The sequence below is a fragment of the Simochromis diagramma genome, unplaced genomic scaffold (genome assembly GCF_900408965.1).
Source record: "Simochromis diagramma unplaced genomic scaffold, fSimDia1.1 OVJJ01000433.1, whole genome shotgun sequence".
Lineage (NCBI taxonomy): Eukaryota > Metazoa > Chordata > Actinopteri > Cichliformes > Cichlidae > Simochromis > Simochromis diagramma.
Genome location: NW_024387031.1, coordinates 242,919 through 257,561, shown reverse-complemented (window position 1 = coordinate 257,561; position 14,643 = coordinate 242,919). Strand labels below are relative to the sequence as shown.

The window sequence follows — 14,643 nt, the reverse complement described above, 5'->3', positions numbered from 1 at the left end:
AAACCAAATGAGCCTGAGCAGACCTGAACTGTGTGATAGTGGTTTGTCGATGTGTTCTAGACTAAAAACCTCCTAAGAAAATTTGAACAAACGCGGCCAAAGTTGGATGAAAATTACAATTTTTCGACCATTACGGATTTTACCTGGTCTGAAGTTGGAGTGTATTATTTGACCATTTTTTGGACAGGTGCTGGAGCTGCCGACCATTTACCCTAGCAGGTAAGCTAACTACATGTGTTATTAAGATTTTCTATGTGAAAATGATATGCCAGGAGTTCGCGGTTCTCGCTGCTCTAGCGAGCCAGCTAGCTATTGAAGCCGGTGGTAACAGACGTCTCCGAAAACGTAGAAGCATTTTTGCAAAAATGTGTTGTCTTAATAAACCGAGCAGATATTTGAAATTTACACAGCTACATTCTTGCCTGAAAATATCTTAAAAGTTTACTTTGTGACCCAGAAAGAGTAATAAGAGTAATATTAAAACTAAGTGGCTGCCGCCATTGTTGGAGACTAGAATCGGCTGGGCCGCGCTATGAATTCTGGCATAGGGTGGGCCACGAAGGATACACCTGATCCATCCTTCAAAGCTGTGGAAAGTATTGTATTGTTTTGAGAGCCTTTTTGTTGGTGGAGTATTTTATGTACAATTCCATGGGTAGACGGGATCTGTATGGCCCGACTTTGCACATGCGTAGTAAGGATCGGAGAGTCCGATCCTTAACTCTTTTTTTTCTCGCTTTTCTCTACATTATATTGAAATGTTTCATTATTGCAAACATTTTCTCTCAGGCGGATAGAGGTTGTGGAGTGTCAGCCTATGGTGTCCAGTGTGTGTGTCCAGGAGAGATGACCTGCGCTGTTTTCCTCTGAGGAGGTAAGATTGTCCTAATTTATTTATAATTTAATTATTATTCAAATTGGGCATGATATATACCAGATTGACCATATTGAAGTAGTACAGTATTTGCTGGGGTAATGCATTGGCCAACTTTATTATCTTGTGCTACTACTCCAGTCAAGGCCCTTGCCGGTGTTATATTCAAATCCTTACCCTGAACATTTCTGCCAGTACAAGAAGAGTCCCCATGCTAAATCGAAATTGTGAAACAGAAAGGCAATCTCATAATTTTGATTTAGCATGGTTTTTTTTTTCATTTTGTGCTAGAAATAGGACTTCTATAGACTGAGATGGTTAGGGAAAGAATACTAAGGCAGGTCACAGAATCTGATTGGTCACGGATTTTGGTGCAACTTAGAACATAATATGTATTTGCATATTCATACTGGGTTTTGTGGAGGGTATTTCTATTCCTGTGCAAAAGACGTATTCATGAGAGATTTTTGAAGTAGGTTTTGCTGTTGATAACACAGTCAGGCATATAACATGGTACAGACTGTCCAAGACAGCTAATTTTCTGTGCTGAATAAATGACAATATTTTGGTGAATGTATTGTTTAGATATCTGAAACATTTCATTGGATCACAAGCAAAGACCTCCTGGGGACCTTCAATGCATCCCTTGACAAATTTGTGCCTGGCCTGCTGAAAATGTACCGGTCTAAGAAGGGAGCTCTTTGTGAGGAGATGGAAGACCTCCTGGATAAACTTGACGAATAGGTGAGTGAAGTGCCCCTTTATCTGACATTTTTAGAAGAGAGTCTACTTTTCTCTCAACAGAAACTGAAAAAGATGTTGGCTTCAAACAAAACACATCAGTCAGTAAAAATTAATGTCATCAGTCATTGCTTTGTTCTTATTTGGCAGTATTTTTATTTAATTTGTAAAAAGAAAGGAAAATTGTTAACATGGTGTTGTTTTTTTTGTAAGTTTTGCGTGTTGCTGGGTCTGACCTGTGCTTTATTTTCATTACTATGAGAGTTCTGATTTTGCATTGTGTATAGTACACCATGTTACTACACTAATTGAAATTCTTGTTTTCCACTGAATACTCTTTAGGCATCTGACATTGTGTCCAACGGGCACTGAGAGGCTTGCCCATTTTCCTCAAGGGACGATGCAACAGAGGTTTTCCTGAAGTGCTTAGTAAGTACAAAAAAGTAATGCAAGTAAATCTAATTGCTATGAGATGTTTTTAAAGGATGAGTTAATCCAAAATGGAAATGTGCACTTCCTCAGTGCAGTCCAGATAATTTTATAGTGGGGATTGCAGTTGTCATAACTCTCACTCCTTTTTTTTTTCTGCTGAGCAGCAGCTGGGCATTGTTAGTGGATGTTCCAGAAGAAAATATGTTTGTACAAAACTCACAAGGTGGCATTAATTAAAGGAAAATAAGCTTTTTCTTCTTAAAACCTCCATAAGTCAAACGACCAGCATGGTATAGCGGTTAAAGTTAAAATCTTTAGAAATTTGTTTGGTCTTTAGTTTTTCTTAGCTTTCAATAATTCATATTTTACTTTTCTTCAGGACACTGACATTTTGGAAGCAGTGTTGAACGGTGCATCAGTTGCCATCCTCACCATCCTACAAGATGACGATGCAGATACGTCTGCGAGAACATGCAGTTGTGTTGGAAGGAGACATCGTGCTACATAACATTCCAGATCTCTCTACTGCCTTGGCATACCTCTTTGGCCTTCTGTATGCCCTCAACATTGATTATCCAAAGCAGATGAGTTATAGCTTTGAAGCAATTGAGGCCGTCTTATTTTGACCTGGTCGGACAATATGAAGGTTAAGTGGATAAATCATTATTCGAAATGTAAATTTTAGTCAGATGAATCTGTATTGTTGAGAATATATGGTGAAAATCTGTCTTGTAGTATTTTAAAAGATTTGTTATAGTGTTTTCCACTTCACATGAAGCATAGAACTGGTGTTTTACCTGTTAGTTTCCTCTTCATTGATGGTAACATTTCTAATAATTTTTAACTTCCATAGTTCATCATAGTAAGCCCATGTAAAATGTCAATGTCTGGGTACATAGGCATTCGTTTGTGGCACTACCCTATTTAATGTGCAATAGTTATGTTAAGCTTTTACAAGACGCTCAGGGTGTGTGTGCGTGAATTATTAAGTTGCTGGACACTTTTCTATTTTGGTTCTGGACTCTGGAATTTTAACGTCTCTGCTGGAGTGCACAAAGCACCTAAAAGAAACTGGCAACACGTCTTTGTTTGTTTGTTATTTCTTTTTTCTTTTCTTTCTTTCTTTCTTTTTTTTTTTTTTTAACAGAAATTCACCCTACTACCCATGACATTCTGAAATGTACTGAAAGCACTGTTGAACAAAATAAATAAGCTTTTAGATAACATTGAATTGTGCTTTGTTTTATTCTATATCTATTTATTGAGTGTTTTTTTTTCCAAGTACAATAACAGCATACATTTCTTTTACTTATATAGGTAAATTTCCAACTCACTGGAGTAAGAATTGTATGATTACTCAACAAGAATATCTTTGTTTGGTGAAGGCAGAAATACATGGCATTGAAACCAGAATTTCTTTGTTAGACTTACAGGATTATCCTAATTAGGTGAACAAGTAGATCCAAGTTGGCAGAACATGAAAATATTAGTTAAGTCAACTACAGTTGGCAAAAGTTGAGAAAACTCAAAAATCTCTTGCATCATGTTGCCTTGAAATTTTACGTTTTCTCAACTTTTTCTTTTTTACAGTGTGTACTTAGAATTTCCACTGTAGAATTTTCCATAACTTTTTGGGTCTACCGTGGCTCAGGGGGTTGGGAAGCGTATCTGTAACCGGAAGGTCACCAGTTCAATCCCTGGGCTCTCTGTCCTGGTCGTTGTGTTCTTGGGCAAGACACTTTACCCTACCGCCTACTGGTGTTGGCCAGAGGGGCCGATGGCACAATATGGCAGCCTCGCTTCTGTCAGTCTGCCCCAGGGCAGCTGTGGCTACAACTGTAGCTGCCTCCACCAGTGTGTGAATGCGAGAGTAAATGAATAGTGGCATTGTAAAGCGCTTTGGGTGCCTTGAAAAGCGCTATATAAATCCAATCCATTATTATTAAGGTGAAAGACATGTGTGTCAGTATGACCAGATGTAGCCTGCTTAACTATGTAGAAGAATGAAACTCCAGCGCTTCCTGGAACATAGATAGTGGGAGTCGCTATCTGCCCGGCAACAGCGAGGGTGGGACAAGAAAATGTTTTAACTGAACATGCGGGAGTTGTGTTTGATGTTATAAAAGAGATGCTGCGAGGACTCAAAGGCAGACCACGTGACTGTATAACTGAGATGTTTGCTATCCACTTGCTCTCCTGCATGCAACAGGTGTAGCTACAGCTGATCACATTGCAAACTTTAATAACAGAAAATTCCAAAACGGTGTATACATGTACAGAGAATACAATGAAATGGAGAGACTAGACATATATAGACTATACAGGATATTTTCCTGTCATACTTGTTTTATTTGTTTTGGAAATACCACATGCATTACGTTAAGTGACTTTGGGAGAGACCACTACCTCAGCAGTGTAGGGGAGAAATGGCCAGATTAAATACAACCAAACGGTATATCCATCCATCCATCCATCCATCCATCTTCATCCGCTTTATCCGGGGCTGGGTCGCGGGGGCAGCAGCCTAAGCAAACGGTATATATATATATATATATATATATATATATGAGAAAAGGATCAGAATTGCAACCACCACCACACTCTCACACACACACATATGTGTGTGTGTGTGTGTGTGTGTGTGTGTGTGTGTATATATATTAGTGAGACTCGACTGTACATGTGCTCCTGGGCACGTGTCCAGGTAATGGCATTTTAGCAGCTGCACCACAACAAGTAGTAACAAGCCAACACAGCCACATCAGGCTGCTGCTGGAGAAGTGCAGGTGGAGGGACAGCAGCCCGAGAAAGACATGCAGGAGGATGGAGCTGAACATCTCAGTGTCCTCTTCATCCAAAAACAGCTTCAAAGTGTTTCTTTCATCAATCAAGAAACTTAATTTTGCCTCAGCTGTCAACCACAATAGTAGCACAAAAGCAAATGTTTCTGATATCATTAATTAAAACATTTGTTTAGAATGTAATGACTTTTCACTACCTTAGCAAATCAAACAAAATTAATATCAAACAGTTGTGCTATGTTTGTTTAAAGATATTAATAAAAGTCTTTAGAGGTCATCCAATGTCAACCAGCCCCCCACATTAACGGAAACAAACAACATTGGTGCCAGTCAATTGTGCTATGTTTGTGCTGGTTTGTGATGAACTAGCTATTATTTTTGTTGTTGAGTTATTCTATTAAACTTGAGAGGCTTGTCAGTTCTATGTATTTACACCAGCTCTCTGCCATCTATAATCCAGTTTTGAGATCCCTTCCCAGACGCCTTAACGCCCACTCACATCCTGGGCCATCTGACCTCAGGAATTCGCATGACAAGGTGGGGCCAGGTTTCACAATGAACACACCCGAAACTCTGGCTGATTGGGTCCCACACCCAATTTCACACCTTGGCTCAGGTGATTAGAGGATCATCAGGGGGTCCTTTTGTCCCTCTGTGGGGGGTTACTCCCACTAGGTTTATATCTGGGACTCTCCACCATTTGACCTTAGAACTGAAGAAGCTTCTCGGATGAGAGGTGAAACGTCTTCAAGCAACTTAAAGAAGTCCAGACGCTTTTCTTTGCAAGCTCCTTTGACTTCTATGTATTTAGTTTTTCTTACATGAAGCATGCCTAAAATATTCCCATAGTTTTGTATTTTGCAAATAAAGTTTCTTTTCTTGGACAGAATGCATAGTTTATTTTAACTATTATAAGTTAACCTAGTGGTTTGCTTTTAAAGAGTGTGATCATGATAAAAAAAAATATCCAATACTGATGTGTGTTTCACAACCTTTTCACAGTAATGAAAGGGGCTGGTTGACCTTAGATGAACTCTAGAAACGTTTATTAATATCTTTAAAATGATACCAGCACAAACAAAATTTTTTGCAGCACAAACCAGCACAAATGTGGCACCAATCATGTTTGATTTCATTAATGTGGGGGGGCTGGTTGACCTTTAATCTTACATGAATATCTTTAAAACAAAAACAGAACAAATAAAACTTTTTGCAGCACAAACGTTTGGCATCAGTTTTGTTTGATTTGAAGAAGGCTGAGCAAGTGAAACAGGTCCAATGCACTAACAAGTCATTTAGAGGTCAGGAGCCCCAAATAATCCCAATTCCAGAAAATGTATTTTTGAATATTTAACACTTCGCAAGATTTCTTGTTAAAAAAATCCTTTTTTCCATCCATGTTACAAGAAGACAACAAACAAAATGTAGCTGTAAGCCAGTTGGAACACCCCCCAGCCCCAGCTTTCCTCTCGGTCCCATAAAGAGATAAAAGTCTGAACAAGACCCGACATGAAAATATGAAAGCTTATGATATTGGCACATTAGCAACTGGGTGCTACTTTAACACACAAGGTTTACACAATCCAGTGAGGTTTCCATCTCAGGAATGACGTCCATCATGACCATTTATTTTTCATGTGCATCATTAGGAAATTCATAAAATAATCCATATGAGTTTGCATTACACAGAACCACATGAGATAGTATAAAACACTAAGACCCACACCCAGCTCTGTGCTGTGACTACATGGCCAAAGTTGAAAATAGCATTAGCTTCACAATGGCTAAGACTAACCGTGCGCTGCCTCAGAAAATGACCATAGATGTGAGCTGTTTGGATGAACTGCTGTTAGAAGCTAAAGCTAAGCAGTGCTGTGTTGTCTTTAGACACTCAGCTTGAAAGCACAGGAAACAGAACTTTAACTTTATATATTTTATTCTAAACCATGATCTCTCTGTTTCCAGCCAATAATAGTTGCACCTAAGCCATCTTTAGAAAAAAAAGAAAAACAAACAGCTTGTGAGGATGGAAGGTATGCAGCCATGGTAGTCATACAGTTGTACAACTGGCATGTGTCCAAAAGAACGTTACAGAGCATGTTTGCCCAAGGCGTGAAGATGTCGGATAAGGGGGTGGGGGAGTGTTTCCTCTTTTATATGTGTTTGAATAGATCTGTGTGCTTCAGTCCTACACAATCTCTTCACTTGGTCGCTCCTGGATTACTGTAGCAGTCCCCCGGACCAAGGAAGAAATAGAGAGAGCCTCGACGGGTGCAGTCATTTTTACTTTGAGATTCATTCAGAATCTAACAGTGCTGAGGTGCGCCAATGCACCGTGAAAACAAACAGAAACACAAAATACATTTTGTTAGACGCTTATTGCAAATATGAACTCAAATAAAGCAGAAAATACAACAAAATATCAACTGAGCAATCAAATACAACTTAAAACATGTACCTCGCTCCGCATTCCAAGGGCTGCAAATTGTTAATTTCGCTAGAGTCCAGTATCACGCTGCTTCACGCTTCATTGAGAGCTGCCTACTGGGACATGTGCGCCACAAAAACCGGTCTGAGCTGGAAGTGCAGCTTGCCGTTAACTAAGCAACAGAGCCCTCTACTGGACACTACGCGTAGCTGTTCAGGCTTAGATCAATAAACAAAACTGGACCTTTACAATTACTGTGTGGCTCTGATCAGGAGCATGTCCACGGAGCTGTATCTGACATGAGCTGTTCACACCTCAGAATTAGGTTCTGTGGTGGTGATGAGCTTCACAACTGTGCAAGGAGATCATAAGATAAGCCAGAGCAGTGTCATGGCAGCTCATGTACTATTCCTGAGTCGCTGAGCACGATTCTTCATCTGCTTTCTCTCATGTGCATTTAATGATGTACATGTGCTCAGTATTAACGTTTTAGAAATGAAGGCAGAAACATTTTGGGGCAGGAGGGGTTGTACTACAGACATCAAATAGAAATATGTGCCTTACAAATTCATGAGTTTCAGTAAAAACAAAACAAAAAAACTTGAACAAACTGCTTTTATTGTGAGATTCATGTTCTGCTATGACACTGGGCTGAGTAAGCATTTTGAGCTGTGTTGACTTTGTTCTTCACCTCATTTCTGTCCTCTCCTGTTGGACTTTTGTGTGTGTGCGCATGCGTGTGTGTGTCTGTATGTGTGTGTGTGTAAGATTGCCTTTAATACTGGAGACATAGTATATAATACTATATGAGTCTGCATAATAAATAATGTTATGCTATAGATTATTTTTCTCATGATGCCGGCACATTTGTAAGTCTAGAACTTCTTTGAGCACGTTCTATCAGTCATTGTTATTAGTACCAGGATCATGAACAGGAGTGCTGATGACTCTTCACCTCTGTCTCCTCTCACAGGGAGAAGATGATCTGCAGGATCCTGCTGCTCATCATCCTCACCTCATGTGTCTCTGGTTAGTTTACAGCTTCACTTTATGAACTCCAAATAAAGCTCAACAACAGATTTGTTCCAGTTCTCAGTGTGTCTGCTCCTCTCTTTCCCCATCACACTGGAGTGGACATTCACGACCAACATGTTTTGTTTGTGTAAGTTTGGTCAGAAGGTTCCTTTGTAAGTGCGCATGCGCCATTAGCGCGCTGCCTGCTGTAACCCTAATTTCCTCCGGGATTAATAAAGTATTCTGATTCTGATTCAGACCTGATGGATCCTCTAAATTCCTTTTTATCATCTGTGAACTGATAGCTGAGGATAAAGCTTTTGTCCTGCATCAGTTTTCAGTTTTATTTGTCATATGCAAGTTAGCACAGGGTCAGCATTGCAATGAAATGTGTTTGACGAGCAGCAGTCACTCAGCAGCATGGTACAGTAGAAGAAAATAAAATGAAATAAAATAAAATAATAAAAAAATAAATAGAAAAATAGTAAAGAGCAAAATATTTGAGAGACATGGTAAAAGAGAAAAGATGACTAAATATATATGTATCTATAAATATAAATATATGTACACTAGTGATTAAATAAGAAAATTTCGAAAAGAAATATGACGGGGGGCAGATGGGATATTGCACAGGAATGAGCAGCAGAAAATTACAGTATTGCACTTTTTAAATATAAATATCAATAACAATAAAGTGGAGTGACCAGTGCAGATTAAACAGAGTACTTGTGAAGCTGCAAGGTAGCTTCTGAGTGCGTCCTGTGGACTGTGTTGTGTGTGTTTAAGTGTTGTGGTTGAGGTGTCGTATGGCTTGGTGGTAAAAACTGATTTTAAGTCTTGTAGTCCGAGCAGACAGACTCCTGTAACGTCTGTATCAGGTTCATGAAGGTGTTGAGGTGTCAGAGTCTCAGGATGAAACGTTTTCAGGACGAGTCCAGAGTGACAAAGACGCCCTCAGAGAGGACGAATCAGACTTCAACTGTTTAGACTCAGGACTGATGACTCGGGTCTGTACCTGTGTGAGGTCAACACTGATTATGGCTTCAGCTCTGCCAGCTGTCGACTCAACATCATTGGTACGTTGATTTAGTAAAACTTTTAAGATGAGTGTCATATTCTCCTGAGATCAACCCTATTCATTAATGTCCTCTGTAATGGATATTTGTTTTTGGCCTATATCTTTTGACTTATTTGAGGTACCCTCCTAAGTCCTGATGTATGCCAGTGAAAGTGGGTGTCTCAGAGTATTTGATGTTGAGGACATTTAAACACAGGATCCAGAAAGCTGTTTCAGACGTTTACTTCTGAGTTAATGTTGTTTTTGTAGATCGTTGCATGGATGTTTTTTCCTGTGAATGTTCAAGTAAACAACGAATACTTACAGTTACAAACTAATCCAGAGTGTCAGTGTAACAAGCTGCTGAAAGAATTAAATAAATTAGGATAACTGAAGCATCCACCATCTTGATATTTTCTCTGTCTTTAAGGAAACTGATCTCAGGAATCGAATGTTAATATTCCTCTACATGCAGTTTTGATCAAATGAACCAATAATCAATTTTCTCAGTTTACAGGATTCTCTTTGTTCTCATTATGATGGTCAGGAGGTCCTAACAGGATATGATGTTATTCATAGTGATGTCAGAAACAGTAAAGCTTTAAACTTGGATTTAATAGATTTATTTCAGCACCTTCATTACCAATGCAACTTATTCTGATGTGTTGTTAGCGTAATTGTTTTTAATAAATGTGAGAGACTCAGATGTTTGTGTCTCTGCAGCAGTGAGGGATTGTCCTGAACCTGAGAGAAAACCTGAGACATCAAACACAGAGAGACGAGGAAGGATCAGCCTCTACTGTGGACTGACAGCAGCTCTGCTGCTTCTCTGCTGCTTCTCTGCTGCTTTCATTCATTTACTGACTGAATAGAAAACAGGATTTCTACTCATCTAATAATAGATGTCAGGAAACTTCATCAGATCAATCAGTGGAAACAGTTTGATCAACAATGTAAACGACACTGTTGGAGTTCACTTTAATAACATGATGGACAGAATAATGAGACACGATCCACAAAATCATGAACTTCATGGAAATCTGTTCATTCATGAGCTATAATCATAAACTTGATGAAGGAAACTGTTTTACATTTTACAACAAGTTTACATTATTTTGAGGTTAAACTTTAGGGTTAGTTAATTTCTATTTCTATGCAAAGCAAGAGGAACTTCAATACACAGCATTATATTCACAGTTTAAACCAGATATTTACATACACTTTAGGGGAAAAAACATGACAAAATTGTTTTTAGTGTTAAATATCAATTTAGAGTAAACTTGTTTTGTTTTGGATAAATAAATATTGAAATATCGTTTGAATTAGTTAAATGTCAGAATAAAGAGAGACAGAGCTGTCTATTTTTATCACTTTCGTCAAATGTAGGAGTACATGTACACTAAGTTTATTGTTAATTAATAAGAAACTCCAGACGATTCCATTCTGAGCTGAAGAAGCTTCTGATAGGTTAGTAGAGTCCATGTGAGTAAATTGGTGGCACACCTGTGGATGCATTATGTGTTCTTTATTATAATGTTCTTTTTTATTATTATGCATAATTATGTTCTTTTCAAAGAACATAATGTGTTCTTTGCAAGAACACACACAAATAGATTACACGCAACATTTTTTCCTCCTGTACATCATTCCTGTTTTACTGTTGTCTTCAAACATTACTCATGAAACCAACCCACAATAACAACAGCGCCTTTCTTGGAAGTTACTGAAAACTGAACTGAAGCTGTAGTGAACACAAACAGAGGAACAAACTGGCTGATGTAACCTGACCCCAGGAGGCCGGGCGTGACAGCTGTGTTTGCATATGAAACTACACTTGGTTCCGTGTCCTGTAAGGACTGATGAAACAGGTACAGAGTGAAAGAAGGACACACAGCAAACGTATGTATTTTACCTTTTATTTATTTTCTTTCCTGCTACTAATGAATTATTAGCCAGACAGCTCTCTTGTGAACAATGTTAAATATTTCTGTTAGTCCACATCATCATGTGAAGCTGAGGTTGATTATATGGGATAATGTTGACCTCTGAAAGGGGCTCGTGACCACAAAAAGTTTGAGAACCTCTTTTCTGGACCGAGGAGACTGAAGGTTTCCCACTGCAGGCAGAACAGACTCTGTTGGAAGGAGTAAAAGTGAGACATGAACCATTAATTTGTTTTGTTTTGTTTTTTGTTCTGTTTTGTTTTCAGACATTTGTTATTTAAGCTCATCATGGCTGACATGACTGTTAATGCCTCTGGTTGATGAGCTCTCTGTGTAGTTTATCATATTTGATTCGGGTTGGTTGGGTCATTTCTGGTAGCAGGGCTCTAGACTGCAACCAATTGGGTCGCAAATGCAACTAAATTTTTCAATGGTGCCACAAAAAAAAATCCTATGTCGCAGGTCTTTGCAACTCTGAAAGTCTCCGTGTGATCAACAACAAACACACATTATGCCCATATTGTGGTCTAAACCAATCTGAGATAGTCAGGAGCAGGACCTCTCTGATTGGCCGTGGTCAGAAATTCCTGTAGTCCTTCACGTGTACATTTGAAAGTGCAGGTGGATAGAGGGAGGTGAGTAGCTTGAATAAAGTGATAGCAGGTGAGAGCAGGTAAACGGATTCCACACAAAGACGTGAACACAGAGCGCGGACCCAACGCATCAGAATCAGCTTTCTCTTTCTCGGCTTTCTCACCCGACGGCCGTAAATGGACACGCCGTCAGGGCTGAAAGCCGACAGCTCACTGATTCTGATGCGTCACTGATTCTGGGTAGTGAAATGTTCATTTTCAAAATTCATTTTGTTTCTTTTCTTTGTTTCTTTCATTTTTTGTTGTTTATAAAATTCTTTTTAATGTATTATTTTAAGATGTGTCTTTAAATCCTGCAGTGGTTACACACAGTCTGGCGGGGAAGTAAGTGGAAAAATAGCTGAAGTAGAGGATGCTTTCTAGAATGTGTGTTATGTGCCAGGAAAATACTTTTGCATAAATATTGACTCAAACTCCTGAAGCATAAAGTGATGAAGGGAAGTAAGACAAGACCTTAATAGAGAAAGAACAGAATCAAAACTTATCCCAGTGCAGTCAGCAAAGAGCTGCAGACAGACGGTGTTCAGGAAGATGATGAATAAATTAATCCTTGATCTGATTTATATTATATGTTTTTTTGTATTTTTGTTCCATTTAATCTTCTGTTTGAAAAGTGTAATCATCACAATGATCGTTTGTTGACTCTTTGATGGTCAAATAGATTTTTTCAGATTTTTTTGACAAACAATGAAACCTTAATTATAAAGTAATATAATCTAAAAGTATAATTATGATTAAACAGGTCACCACCTTGTAGCTATCAAATATCTCAATAAACACAAATAAAGCCAAATTATAATCTGTGTTTTATTCTCACTTTTCTCTTCCATCAGGTGACTGCAGGTTACAAACATGGAAAGGTATCACACTCTAAACCTTGTATTATCTTCACTGCTAAAAGAACAAATACAGAAATGATTTCAAACTACATGCAGTAACTTCATCATCTGCTCTCCCTTTTGTTAATACATTTTAACCCTGAAAAGTTTTTCCAATATATGTTTCACCTGGAGAGTAAAAAATGGTAGATATACAACCTTTCCTGATTCCTTTCCTCACTCCTCAGACATGACTCTCCTGAACATGAACCTGAGCCGAGTCTCAGCTCTGTAACAATGAGGAAGAGAACCACTCAACAGGAAGACCGTCCTGACTTTAAAATCAGGAAATTGTCTCCTGATGCAAAGTAAGAGTTAACTGAATGGATCCAGGAGTAATCAGTGAGAAGTTTTAGTTTGCCACATGTGTAATCATTTATTATTATTATTATTATTATTATTATTATTATTATTATTATTGTTGTTGTTGTTGTTGTTGTTGTTGTTGTTGTTGTTGTTATTTTATTGCTGTGTTCATAAAAAGAAGAAAACACAGCAACAAACAGACTAAAAAGAACAGAAGTCCTTTGTTGTGAAGTGCATCAAACTTTTTAGCCTTCTTTTTTAGTCTTATTGTAATATTATTACTGTGACTAGCTCCAAGTTTATTCAGTACTTTTCGTGTCAGAAGGCTAAAAATGTAATTTCTCTGCCTGATGGTCTTTTTCTCTGTTCACCAGGATCACTGAGACACCAGATGCCCCTGAACCTGAACCTGGACCCAGCTGTGTGTCTTTAAAGAGCGATCGGTCAAAGGATTTCATCTTCCACTTTAAAGGACAAAAACCGGCTGCTGCTGAGGAGTAAGAAAGTTCACACCTACCTTAAAGCTATGTAGTGCATCTGGCCTCAGTCCTGAAATTTAGGACCTCCACGAGTAAGACTGACAGACTGCTTTTTTTTTTTTTTTAAATCTATCATGACAGCCCTGCATTCCCTGCACTGGCCATCACGCTGATTATAATTTATGTGGTAATCAGCAGGAATGGGTCAGCAATTAGTCAGTTTGACTGATACTGTGGGTGCTCGTTTTGCTTAGGAAGGTGAAATGATCTACAGCTGTCTGTGTGGTGCTGGAAGCCACGATACAAGCTGCTGGAATTCTTTAAATATTAAATAAAACGGCTTCAATGCTTCCTTTATATTCAAGCTTAAGCATGGACCACCCTTGATCCATGTTATCATAATCTCATAATTCATAGTGACACACAATCCCAGCATTCATGAAAATCATTAACAAAACTGGTTGTTACACCCCAGTCTAGGGGTACCGAAACGAAACATAAGGGTTAGGAAAGACGTGACCCCGCCCTGGTCCCCAAAACCATACCCAGAAGCTAAATCTTTGAAGTGAACGGTGGTTTATTTGTGGCTACACTGAAAACTTAACTCTGGGGTGAACAAAGGCCAAAATAACAAACAGAACAAGCTAAGTCGGGAAAGGAGGAGCTATCTAAAACCCTAGATGAATCAAAAACCAAACAAAAGACAAGCGCTACGCCTACCTCCCTAACTGAATTAAACAGGAGATAATAATACAAGAAATAATAAGGCAGCTCATCCCTTCTGTTTCAGTGCTTATTTACAAGTGAAAACTAATTTACACACTATATATAAATTCCGTGAATCTCAGGAATAACACACAAATCACAGGGTTTGGAAGCCAGGGTCAGGTCTGCCACATGATGAGAGGACTCCAACTCTATCAAGACAATCTTCCATTCCAGGAAGAGGAGAAGAGTCAGGTTGGGTCACACTGTTTACTTTTCGAAAATCGTAGGGTTTTGTAAACCTTTGGTACAAGAAGACATGGGGAACTCCA

The 14,643-nt window shown here is 38.7% G+C and overlaps 3 protein-coding genes across 3 annotated transcripts in view; all 3 read left to right on the top strand.

Annotated features, from left to right (window-relative positions):
* The window catches only part of LOC120740601, a 72,155-nt gene extending 61,588 nt beyond the window's left edge, over window positions 1-10,567 (top strand). Inside the window, exon 4 of the mRNA XM_040043061.1 lies at window positions 10,071-10,567. Coding sequence (XP_039898995.1) covers window positions 10,071-10,219 — 149 coding nt within the window. The 3' untranslated portion in view covers window positions 10,220-10,567. The remainder of the gene's footprint in view (window positions 1-10,070) is intronic.
* A 510-nt stretch (window positions 10,568-11,077) lies between these two features.
* LOC120740573 (NLR family CARD domain-containing protein 3-like) overlaps window positions 11,078-14,643 on the top strand; it is a 131,227-nt gene continuing 127,661 nt past the window's right edge. The window contains exon 1 of the mRNA XM_040043027.1: window positions 11,078-11,246. The gene's annotated coding sequence lies outside the window, so the exon portion shown is untranslated. The remainder of the gene's footprint in view (window positions 11,247-14,643) is intronic.
* LOC120740574 (NACHT, LRR and PYD domains-containing protein 5-like) overlaps window positions 11,253-14,643 on the top strand; it is a 111,665-nt gene continuing 108,274 nt past the window's right edge. The window contains exons 1-4 of the mRNA XM_040043032.1: window positions 11,253-11,499; window positions 12,777-12,803; window positions 13,010-13,129; window positions 13,502-13,624. Coding sequence (XP_039898966.1) covers window positions 12,796-12,803; window positions 13,010-13,129; window positions 13,502-13,624 — 251 coding nt within the window. The 5' untranslated portion in view covers window positions 11,253-11,499; window positions 12,777-12,795. The remainder of the gene's footprint in view (window positions 11,500-12,776; window positions 12,804-13,009; window positions 13,130-13,501; window positions 13,625-14,643) is intronic.